The 13537-nt window shown below is 29.6% G+C and overlaps 1 protein-coding gene across 6 annotated transcripts in view; it reads left to right on the forward strand.

Moving 5' to 3' along the window:
* The window catches only part of LOC119605856, a 63489-nt gene extending 61589 nt beyond the window's left edge, over nt 1–1900 (forward strand). For all 6 annotated transcript variants that reach the window (XM_037959192.1, XM_037959200.1, XM_037959208.1 and 3 more), the window contains one exon: nt 1090–1900. In XM_037959192.1, the coding sequence (XP_037815120.1) occupies nt 1090–1231 (142 nt within the window). In that variant the 3' untranslated portion in view covers nt 1232–1900. The remainder of the gene's footprint in view (nt 1–1089) is intronic.
* Nucleotides 1901–13537: the final 11637 nt, after the last annotated feature.

The raw sequence follows: 13537 nt of genomic DNA on the forward strand, positions 1-13537 counted from the left end.
ATTTTGCACGAAAAACTTTAATATTCATCTGAACATTTTAGGGGAAATAGGCGGACTTTTATCAAGGGGCCTTGGAACCCCCCATATGAATTAAATAGAAAAATTCGTATATTTGAAAAACTATTAGAGCTAAAATGCTCAAATTTTGCAAGAACAACTTTAACATCCATGAAAATAAATTTAAGGGTAGCAAAGAACACTGGGTATAGCTAGTACCATATACATATAAATATGTATTTTAATAACAATCGAACTGCTTCTGGCACTTTCAACAAACTTATATTTTTTTATTTTCCTTTTAACAACATAAGTATAAAATTTATTTAATGGAATACTAATGTTTATACATTTGCCTGCAAAATAAAATCAAATCAATGTGTGCAGAACAAATTTAATTACATACAATATTGCCAAGGAAATCAAAGAGTTCTTAATGAAATGTAATGACCAAGTTTTAATTTTTTCTGGTAAATCTAGAATCAAAAGAAAATGTTTTCAACAATTTTTTTTAATGGTATGATGAGAAAAGTGAGTATCAAAATTATAGTTAAGATCAGTAAAAATATTGTTTTGCTCATGGGTAGTTGGTAAAATATTGTACGTAATAAATATATTTTGTTAAAATATTTTTCACAACTACATATTAAAATTAAACTATTTAGGAAAAAATAGGTGATTGTATTATTTTGACGATCACTTTATTTGTTAGGGAGATCAAAAATATTTCTGAATAAGAGCTAATACAGAGTTTGTAGTTGTTATGAATCTTATTTATAAAACCAACTTGTTTTGTCTTCCAATGTTTCCAAAAATAAAAGTAATAAACCACCTTAAAGCACATTGTGCCAAAAACATCTTAATGCCTAATTAAGTAATAGACGAAATCTATTGAAATACCATTAAGAAACTTTTACATGTTCTACTCCTTTACTTTAGTTTTACTCAGTTTGTTCTTTCACCAAGTTAATTACATATTTTAGAAGATTAGCACTTCTATAATTTTACTCTTTTAGTCTAATTAATTTTTGGCTATTTTTTTTTTTCTTAAACAAATAACAAAATTACAATTTTCTTTATATTTATTTACAGGGATACTAACGAACTACAACCTATAACGAATACAAATCAAGCTGTAGTAAGATTTTTCCGTCTCATACAGGCGGCACGTGATGGTCAAGATCAAAGGGACTGTTTAGCCTTGTATCCAAATTGCAGTATAAATACAGAGTAGAATAAAAAAAAAACGCAAGACGTAGAGAACAATTCAATTTAATTGAATTTGAATGTTAACGAATGGTGTCCTTTCGATTTGTGTCGGTGCGAGCGATTCCTTGTAAAGTCATTAATATAGAAATTTATTTATTTATTGCTTTTTTTTCTTTTGTATTTTTTTTAGAAAATATTTACTATTTATTACTTAGTCTAAGATTTTACTTTTATTTATTTATTTATTGAAAAAAAAGGAAAATATATAACTGTACATAATATTTATTTGTGTAATTAAATTTCTGGTAAATATTTTACTAATTGAATTTATTTGTAGCATATATTTACATTATTTTTATTTATTAAAAATTCCAATCAATCAGTCTTATTTAAGAAATTAATCAATTTATTTTATTTTCAAAAAGCTTTTTATATGGAATGGGCCTGGTTGATTATAATTAATTAAATCCCTATTCATATTCTATTAAACTTTTCATACTTTATATGTCGCCTATTTTATGGCTTTTATGTAAAATATAATTTGATTTCAGGAAACTTTAAAACATATTACACTCAAAATTAGACACGAACCAGATGATATAGGCCTGAAACTATAAATTTAATGTAGAAAAACTGCGTTTTTAGTTTTTCATTTCGTGATCCTGTGTCCTTTTTAAAGGACTTCTCTTTTTGTCGGACGGTGTTATTATTTAAATTCTTAGGCCAATAAAATAATTGACCAAAATTATGAACATTTTCAATATAAACATTCTCTAATTTCAAAGTGAAAACTATTTTCATTTCAAATATTATCTGTTACATCTTTAACTCTTTAAAATTAAATTTTGACAGTTTTGTTTAGTAATGAAATAAAAAGTTTTCTAGAATATGTATAAGCTTTATTTCTTTTAACAAATTGTTAATTTTTCTATTATATTTTAAGTAATAATAAAACTAGCAATTGAATAATTATTTTTTTTATTGCAATCTGTAAACTTTAATTTATTTTTCATTTTGTTAAAATTGTTTTAGTTAACTATTTAATAAACTTAATACTTATGTATATAAAAAATAAACTTGATCATTGTTTATTATTTATTATTATTTTTATCATTACTAGTTCGTCAATTATGGCTAACAATATATTCGTATAGTTTCCTAGAAATATGAGATATATAGGAGGTGCCACGCCCAGGTGGTGCCCATAAATTTTAAAATGCCTAACTTAGGCACAAAGTTACTCTGCAGATATTGATGAATTCATTAAAGTTTTTAATAACATTTTGACTTTAGGTGTCATCATCGGGGCATTTTAAATTGTCAAATATTGCAAAATTCATGGAAACTTAGAGCGATTTTTAAATTATTACAAATTTGAAAAATTGTAAAAACATTTCTGTTATAGAACAGATCTATTTTTGACTAGAAATTATCTATAAGAAATTCAGGATGCATACGCACAGTAAGTCCTGGAAAAACTAACATTTCTGAGTCGATTAAGCCATGTCCGTTATCATTGGACCAAAAGAAAAGTAGCGTGCGCAAAAGGTTTACATTTTAGTATGTTAATATATAAGTGTAGGCCCTACATTATGATTTTTAGATTGGAAACAATGAAATATGCGCGGAACTTGCAAAATCTTCTGTAGAATGAATGTTTAGCTATATTTGCTGATGTTTTTTATATCATATTTTGTTTTCCAATAGTTTTATTTATTTATTATAGAAATTCACAAATATGTGATTATTTTCTAAAAAAAATAGAAGATATTAATAGGTAATGGCTATTTATTGCAAATTTTTTTATGAAAATCAAAGAAAATGAGTAAAAAACAAAAAAATCATTCATGTACAAATTCATACAATTTATGAACTTTTAATATTTTGAATGAATATGGTTTGGGAAAAAAGTCATGTTCGATTCATACGATTTATTACAAAATTCATTCCAGTTATGTATTATTTTTTTCTGTGTATTTAATGATAATTTTTCTTGAGATATTTTAAAATTAAAATAAATATTAAATATGAAACATTCTCATATGCAAAAATAACTATCGGCAAATAACAGAGATTTCTTAATGTGTAACTCCATCAAAAAACTTTCAAGCTCTCATTCTCTTAGTTTGGAAGTTACGTACATGTGTTGGAAAATAAACCAGAGAGCTCAATTGAGAGCTCGCTGTGCTTGTATGGTGTAGGGCATGATACAACCATAAGAAGGTAGAAGCACTAGGGAGAGTTTAAAATTATATGCCTTCTTATGTCAAATAATAGAAAAATAAAAAATACCAATAATAACAAATGAAAATTGAGAAATATTTTGTATATATTTGAAATACAGTAGAACAATTATATACTAGAATTACAGTGGAACATGGATATGGTCTGTAAACTTTTTAATAATTATTATTTTTTTTAATTAATGTTTTAATCAATAAATAGATTCAAATAAACGCTGCGAAATATTCGATAAAAGTATTTCCCTAAGTAGGATAACTATAGGCTAAAGATGGATTCTTATCCCAATTAAAACACTCTGTCATATTCTGAGATGGACTTTATTTAGAACTGTCCAATGTGGATCGATTTTCAAGTCTCTGAAATAAATTTCAAATATTTTCAGTAGAATTCATCCTTGGGCCAAGAGAAGAGTATAGTATGCCAAATTTCATATAATTTTCTCGAAAATTGAGACCTGTAGCTTGTGCACTAAGTTCACATGGACACACAAATGAACAGATAACAGTGAACAGATTGGTGTACTTTAAGGTGAGTGTAGGACAAATGTTTGGGTGTTACAATCATCAGCACAGGAACCACGGAACGAGTCCTATGCATGCATGCAAATCCAGGAGTGTTTCTTCAGCTAAACACTGCAAGCTGCACTCCATTCTTTAATTTTATTTTCGGGACATTTATCTTCTTAATTTTTTAAACTGAATTTAAATTATTTTTCAATTTAGTTTTAATTTATGATGTTTAAATTTGTAATGTGTAGGGTCGGCAATGTTTGACTATAGTTTTTACTTGTTTCTATCAATGTCAAATATTGAACAAAATATAATGATAAGTATTCCGATCGTCTGTTGAATGCGCGAGAGGATCACAAGAGAATACAATTGTCCCTTGCTATTACTTCTATACTGTCTTTGATATATATATATATTTTACAATAACTGTTGTTTATAATTAAAACTATTAAATTTTCTCAAAAATATCAGATCAAAACTTTTGAAAATATTGAAATTTGTAAAAGTATGTATTTTACTATAGTTTTGTATTGGATTTTAAAACTTTAAAACGTTCTCCTGAAAAGTATAAAAAACAATTTATGTATGTACTTTTGCCTTTTTACCACAGAAATGTGGGTCTTACAAGACGATAACAATTTAAAAGTTCTAGTTTTCAGTGCACTTTAAAAATAGGCTGCGGTCGTCAATGACAATGATGGCAATTAATGATGGAATATTTTTTCGAACATACCATCCATAACATTCCTTTAAAATTCTGTCTGTTTGATAACAGACTACAAACTTTTACAACTAATTGGCAATCAGATTTTTATTTATACACATACTAAGTACATAATGAAAAATACGCTGGATGCAAATTGAAACTACATATCGTTCATTTCAATTCATACGTACCGTTTGGCATATTTTAGCAAATATTTAAATGAACAATTTGCCATATCAACTAATTATTGGCAAACTTGGTCATTATTTATAAATTCACACAAATATATTAAATATCAATATATCAGCAAAGTGTCTATGAATAAATCCCTAATTTATTTTCATGTTTTTAATTAAGACACATAAATACTACATAATAGGGTATTCAGGCAAAAGAATGTGTGTTTTTATTGCCTTATTCGAAAAACTAGCCAACCCAATAATTAAACTAAGAGTTAAGAGCAAGAACTTACCACGCTCGCTTACATATACATAACTACTTAAATAAGTGCTTACAAATAAGTAGTTAAAAACTTGTTTTGTTTTTAAAATTGCTTACACAGTATACGAACCAGGGACTCAGAAGTAGTTTCGCTTAGCCAGATTTAAAATTGTGCTATATGGACTGAACAAGCTCACCTAGAGAAAATAATTAAGTTTATTTGTGATCACTTTTAATTTCCACTGAAATTTTATGATCTTCTATAACTAAAACTAATAAAGTGCGATTCCTGCTAACTTTTTCCCACGTTTCTCCTACAGCTGCACTTTAGCTTTAGAGGTAAGGAAATTCAGAAATGCAAATCAGATATAAATGATATTTCCAAAAGCCTCCGAAGTTCAAATCGAAATGAACGATGTTTTCAAGTATCAAGGTCAAGAAAACTTGTTCATCTTTAGATTGAAATCCATAGAATATTTCCAGCTACATAATGCGAAGAGATTTACAGTTTCAGAAAACTAAATTTAGCTTAAAACAAAAAATAACTTCTCAGGAATTCCCTAGATGAGAAGACCAAATACTTATTATTGGGTTAAATTTATTCTTATTTGCTTCTATTAATATTGTGTTAGTTATATTTGATCCTTGGATAAATGGAAACGGATTTTTGTCCTTTTAAAAATTAAATTATTTACGTTACCACAGTGATTTACCAATTATGAAGAAACAAAAGTTAAAATTTCTTATTTTCTTATATTTAACAAACCCAAATACATATAATATTCTAAAACCAATCAAAGACTAACAACCTTTTATATTTTCTCAAACAAGAAAACTTTAAAAACTGACCTTTTTATTTTCCAATTATATTTACAGCAGAAATCAATAAATGTCAATTTCTTTTTTTTTTAACAACAACTTCGACATCAATGTATATGATACATTAAAAAGTTTCTAAATTATACAACCCCACCTATAAAGTAGTAAAAAATAAAAATGAAAAAAACGGAAATGAAAAAAACTTAAATTAATTTCAACCGGCATACAATTTGACAACCATAAATTGGCCAATTGGCAATAATAAGCAAACGCAAAATTTAATGTACAAACCAATAAATATTGGCAGTCACAGCTAAATTTAAACCCTAAAGCAGTCATGGGCAAACACATACTACCATGTGTATATTTGTGTGCGTTAAGCAGCAGAGAGATGACTGCACGTTATAACAAAATGGTGGTACACTGAGAAAAATTTTGAAATTTGTTTTCTATTGCAAATACTTTTTACAACGAGAAAAACTCATGAACTTTTGGGCATTTTAAACAAAAATGGAATAAAGGGAAAGAGTTTTTCATTTAAGAAAAGTAGTAGTATTTTTAAAAAGTAGTATTAAATAAAACTACTGAAATATCATTAAGAAAATCACGACTTTCTATTCGATTTCGAACTTTTAAGGGATATTACCGAGATATTAACTGAACTTAATTTAAAGTTCAACTAATCTATCCAAATCAATGTTTCCTTTATATTCCTTAATACGCAATAAGTCACCAATGTGTTGATCGGTTAACCTTTTAATTGCAACAACTTTACTTTTCTGTCATGTCCCCTAAGGTCATTTATGGGTCCATGGCAAGTTTCATAATGCCTTTTCAAAAAAAATAAAGCTTTTCTACATATAATTTTATAACATACGACGCATTGTGCCTCACCGTCCATGTTTTCTATAAAAAAGAAATCATTTTCCCAATTTATATCAAACATTTTGCTAGGTGTAATAAAAGAGAAAAAATCATAAGCATAAAAAAATCCGCAACGTGATCTTGCTTCTACAAAAGCTGAACAGCAACTGATTTGATTTTGATCTCTGAGATCGTAACAAAGCAACAAACAAGTGGTCATTTTAGTAAAACACAGACACACTAATACACACAAGCTTATAGTGTAGGTGTGTGAACAAAGCGTCAGCAGAATTTCTTGGCCTATGCACGCGTGCATTAGAATTTCAGTTTTGCTCGTGACTGCCCTAAAGGCATGAAAAAAGGCATTAGAAAAACTATTTGTTTATCACACAATTGAAAGTTAAGATACAAGATTTTATTGACTCCACTTAAGTGCACAAACATACAATAGACAGAAAATTTGAAGACTTAGCAAAATCTGGAACTTCCCCCAATAAGGAAACACTCGTACAAAAACATGCCTCATAATACGTGCTCCTTCAATTCCCCCTATTCTCATTGGTGACCACATATGATATTTATGAAATGTTTATTGTACTTTTTAAAGTGTTTATGATGGTATTTTATTTATAAAAATCTGAATTCCTTTCATCCTGACTGCCTAAAACCTACTTATATTCCACCATAAAAACTACATACAAGTGTTAGTGGTGGAAATAAGAACATTTGCCGTTCCAAACACGTACCATCATTTATGCAACCTGATTTCCCTCTAATAAGAGACTAAGTAATTTCATGTTATATACTACATAATATACGTGGTTTAATTCAAAAGTAATTGAAGAAGTTAAAAGACAAAAAATCCGTTTTATTGTTGCGTAAGATAGGGCTCGAAAATTTTTCTATTTATGCATTTTAATAATTTTCAGTCAGGGTCTGTGAATTTGGCACTCTTCATTCTCCTGCAATGACCACAAACACTTCATTAAGAAATTCATAACAACTAAATCTATCCTAACACACCTATCCATTCACCTATCCACTCATTTTAAAAAATTTGTCTCTGTTGAATATTTAAATTCGGCAATATCGGTTCATGTTTCCCCATACAAATGGTACCCGGGAATATGATTTAAAAACTCATAAAAATTTTAATGCAAATTTGATGAAATTTAGCACAAATTAGTTTAATGTACCCAGATATTTTTCTGGTGGACTAAATTATATATTGATCGTTCTCCCTTCAGAAAATGACTTTTACGCTCATAGCTGGATTAAAAATAACACTATAGCAATGAAAGGCGACGCAAACAAGTTGTATAGGAGCATAAATCTCCCTACATAATTTTTGACAATCGGGCCATATTTGATACTACTTCAAAAAATTACTTTAACGCCCAAAACTTTATTCTTGTTCATTATTAGATTGTAAGACGAAAACACGAAAGAGTCCAAACGCGACGAGTTAGAGAGAGCTGCATAAATATTTCTAGTTGATGTAGTTTGTTTGGTATTGAAAATGGGCAATATTGGTCCACGATTTCACCTAGCCCCCATAAAAAGTCCCCTTCAGAAAATGACTATAACGCTGATAACTCGTTTCAAAATTATAGTATAGCAATAAAATTCTACATATCGTTAGCTTAGTACGCAAACGTAACAAGTCCTATTCTGAAAATTTTATAGGAAAAGCAAAAAAACTTCATAACTTTTCTTGTATTTCATATTTTTAAAATCTGTAAACGCAGTATTCTTCTTATATTTCTCCTTTTTTAATATCAGTTATGAAACAATTTAAAAATAATGCAGTTGAATACTTATGCCGGTTTTTTTTAGGACTTAGCACGTTTTCTTTTTCCGAATTTTTATTTTTTACTGGACTAAGCACTTTTTCCTTACTTACAGGTTCTATTGTGAAGATAATTTGATATAATTTGACACAAATGTTTTGCTGTGTCTTTCTGACGAAGTGTATAAAATTTAGTAAGTGTAGATTCACGATTTCTGATGATGACTATAACGCTCATAATATGCTTCAAAATGCCATAACTAACTTAAAAATGCCAGTGTAGCAATGAAATGCTACATGATCGTGTATATAACAAGATCAAAAGGGCATTGCATATTTCGTTCATATATTACGGCAATTTTATATAATTATAAAAATATATTTACGTTTAAGGGTTAATTTGATTTTTTTTTTTTCGATGTCATCATAGATACAGCTCTTCATTTATCCTAAGTTTCACTTAAATCGGTTGAAAACAAAATAACATTTCATTATGATTTTATGAAGATTTCCCAATATTGCATAGTTTGAGTCTAACGTTCATAGTTTATGGGTTAAAATCATTCATATTCTTTAAAAGTTTTATATAAAATACATAATAGCAAAGAAAAACGCAAAAAATTTAAAAAATTTTAACAAAAAATGTTTTCTTCGAAATCTTAAAAATTCAAATCGGTATTACCGCTAATATGTGAGAGATGTCGACATAATTCCTTTAGTATTTTATTCCCTTCTTTATTGTTCATAAGTCGTATTGAGATTTTCTTAAAATTTTTAAATTTGCTTAACAAAATTGCTAAAAGTTTGAAAGTGGGTTTTTGAAACTGCCTACTGAAGGGTTTCCCATTTATGACTATACCCCAAATACGGTTTACGCTATCTGATGAGGCTAAAAGCTCACATTTTAGTTAATATGAATTTATTTGACGTAATGACATGATTTTTTCGAATATTTCACTAAATCTGTGATACTAAATGATCGGAGGAATTTGAAATGACTTTTACAATTTTCCTCGGATTTTTGTGTTTGTGTGAGGTAACATTTTTAGAAAAACCAAATTCCACTTCAGAGCCGTGGCGCCACTAGTTAAGTTGCCCTATGGCCAGAAATTGTCCCAGAATTAATTTTTATGACTTTAAGTATAAGTCTAGTGGCAAAGACAGCCACTATTTGCAACTTCTGAAAAATCATGGAACTTTATATTTGGGAATGAAGTATATAGTTAGAGGGACTAAAAGATGAAAATGTGGAAAATTGGTTGGTGATACGACTTTTTTATTTCCATATTCGGAATCAGCACACCAAATAATAGTAGGATTAGTGAAAATTATTAAAAAGTTTTTTCATCGTTGGACTGTGTAATTACTTCTTTAAATCCAATGTTACATTGAAGGCCCTATTCCGAAAATTACCCTGACGTTCATTAGATTAATTGTCAAAGTCCATATATAGGTTGCCAACCTTGCTTTACAAAGTTTCATTCAGTCGTTTAATTTTCCAAATCTCATTTATTCTCAATTTGAGAAAATATATATTTTTAACTCATTTTATATCTACCCACTTGCATCAGAAATATGATTGCCTCTTTACGGTACGGTAGTAGCTGCGTTAACAATAAAAATTTTGCCGTGTATATAATTTTACCTATATTATTGTTAACTGCCAATAATCGATAATGTGAATGCGAAATAAAACCATAAGAGCCCACAAAATACCAATAAACTAAATCTACATATTCATGTTTGGTATTCCAACGAGTATGGAAATCTAAGAAGCGACAGTGAGTGGTAGGAGTAGTGTGTTCAAATGAACACGCACACAACCATGTTGGGAAAATGAGGTATGTAGTATGTTCTCATAAATACACATATTGGCCAAACAAATGTTTGATAGACATTTTACGCACATAACATATTTTTAGTTTGCTATTTCGATTTATTTTCTATTATACTTTATCAATGAACTTCTAAATAAGCACATAAAAGGAAAATAAAACAAATATATATAAATAAATAAATAAAGTTTCATTTTCATTATAATCATTTATGGTATTTGTGGCATACATTTTGTAAGGGAAAGATAAATGATTGATAAATTACTTTTGACCACGCCCCTATAATGTTGTTAATTGACCTTGAACTGGCAAAAAGTGATGAAAGAGAGTTTTATTTAAAGTAGGGTATTTTCACATTGTACTTTATCACTACATACAAGACAGCAATTTAACTTGTTAAGAATACCAGCATTCGAATACAAAAATACTTATACAAATGTGCTTAGGAATTGGTTTTATTTTGTGGGCTGATGAAACATGATCAAAAGTTCTAATTGGATGCAAATATGAAATCCGTCGTAACTTGCTCAAATCTACAAAATTTTAGCAATCCAGATGAATTTCGCAAAATGTATAAATGAGAATTGAAAATAGGTTGTATGTTATAATGTACAGTAAAACTCAGTTGCAATTTTCTTAATTGTAACAACCATGTGTTAGAATGCAATTATAAATTCATCAAATACAAAAATGGAAGATATTTTGAGAGATTATTTTTCTGTTAAAATTGTTAATTTCATTCATAATGAACATAACTGAAGTTTTCTAAATGATGTTCGTAATAATGCAGTATTAAGTACATACATAAATATTTAAAAATTAAGAAAGACTTTGTTAGTAAAATTAAAATTGTAAAATCTTTGCTTTAAATTGTACTCATATCAAACAGAAGTCAATGATTACAGTTGAGTGACAAATTTTTAAATTACAATTTCGCTGTCTTTAAATGAACTTGACAATGTCCACGAAATATACAACAAAAAGTATGTGTTAAAAAAGCTGCAACATTCCAGATATTTAATTTACGAAAATGTGCGAGATCGTGACAAAAGAGGAAAATATTGGCTTGAATGACGGATTAAATAAGTTGCCAGAGAAAGAGACATTTTTATGAAACAATTTAAACTTCAAATTATAAATACCCTTGAAGTAAAAATTGTATATGTAGGGTATGTGTAATAAGATGATAAGTATATTTAGTTTATCGAGGCATTTATTTAACATAAAATATGCAGATTTTGCAGCCTATTGGACTTATTCTAACAAGTATGAAGTGAATATTCTTGCAAATCACTGGCACCATTTTTTTCACATTTTCCGTTTGCTGACTGAGATCAGTTCAAAATTGTAATAAGATTCAGAGAGGAAACTGTCTGACGAAATAAAAATAATGCCCCAAACTGATGCGCTACTCAAAAAGTGAGGTCTACATGTATTAAAGTGCTATGTTGTGAAAATGTTCTACACGAGCAACGCCTTCGTGCTAAGTCTTTTTCTGCTCCTAAAATCAAATCATTCTAAAAGTGACGCGGTTGATAAAGATCACATTTTAGCTGAGATATTCGCCAGAAATTCGTGCTTGCTCGAAAGAATATCAGTAACTATGCCACCAATATTTCTTCGATGCCGTGGCGAACCCGCATATATTACGATGACACTTACATATATCCGACCGAAAACTAAATACTTACGTCACCTGCCATATTTGCCTTATTTCAAGGTACAGGATGAGCTTATTAGACGACTTACCATCGCCCCTGGTTCTAAAGGTCCTTGTACAAACACATTGATCAAGCTATAAAATCTCCTACCATTGCTGTCCCGTTGCTTAACTTCCGAGATGCAAAAACATCACTTTCGTTTACATCCACGGTACTTTTACAACCACGGGATGAGCTTATTAGACTTCCCATCGCCACTTTGTGCAATTTTGTACCTGATTCTGCCGGTCCATGTACAAGCACATTGCTCAAGCTATCAAATCTCTTATCATTGCTTAAATTCCGAGATGCAAAAATATCACTTTCGCTTACAACGACACAGATGAGATGGCCCCTGTTGATTTGGCAACATCACCTAGAGACGTAATCGATAGACCGAAATAAGCCAAGGACTTATTCTTACTCACACTGTGATAGTCTGGTACCCGGAATATTCAATGATATAGGACACTTTTCATCCGTCACCATTCAACCAACACAATCATTGAGAAAAACATCCGACACATTTAAATCTTTAGGTATACGGTTGAGTGAGGCCCACATACTACTACATCCATCCCTTATCATATATACTTGCCACCACGTCATTTCCATCGCTTAGTCACACAGTCACTCCTCTGTGGGGTATCTATTGACTCGGCAACAACACCGAACTTTCCCGAATTATAGACTTTACCGTGTATCAGTCTTTTAACCAACAATCTCTTCCCGCAAGTTAGGAATTAATCCACGAATAGACCGAAGGAACCTCTCCAATAACAAGGACCAGACGAAATCCGAAACCTATTTCTAACTCTATTGATTCGCTGTTCTATTCGCTTGTTCTATATGTGTTCCTCTAAGATTGGGAAACTTGTTCTAAATGCCCTTAAATATTTACACAATACACGTTTTTCGTCAAAAGCACACATACTTGCGGTTGATAGGACTGAAAAACACCTTCTAGATAAAATTCATTCGTCGGCTGTATCGTCAGAATGTAGGGCATAGCTACTATAAAACATCATTATCCTCTTTAAATTATTTTCCTAGTTCCAACATTCGTCAGCTGTATCGTCGGAATGTAGGGCATAGCTACTATAAAACATCATTATCCTCCTTAAATTATTTTCCTAGTTCCAACAACTCATGCAATGCAACCTTACTATTCCTTGGATGCTGGTCCCAAAAAAATGTCATACATTGCATTCAATAGATTCCGTATTTTAGTGAATCTCATATTTTAGGGTTGTGATACATACATACATATATCGACAAGGACCTACTCACTAATGTCCTAACTATATCTCTGAACAATGTCCCCCTTAAATTATTTTCCTAGTTCCAACATTCGTCAGCTGTATCGTCAGAATGTAGGGCATAGCTACTATAAAACATCATTATCCTCCTTAAATTATTTTCCT

Source organism: Lucilia sericata, unplaced genomic scaffold (genome assembly GCF_015586225.1).
Source record: "Lucilia sericata isolate MDLA Ls3-8-SP2 unplaced genomic scaffold, ASM1558622v1 Contig000015F_arrow, whole genome shotgun sequence".
Taxonomy (NCBI): domain Eukaryota; kingdom Metazoa; phylum Arthropoda; class Insecta; order Diptera; family Calliphoridae; genus Lucilia; species Lucilia sericata.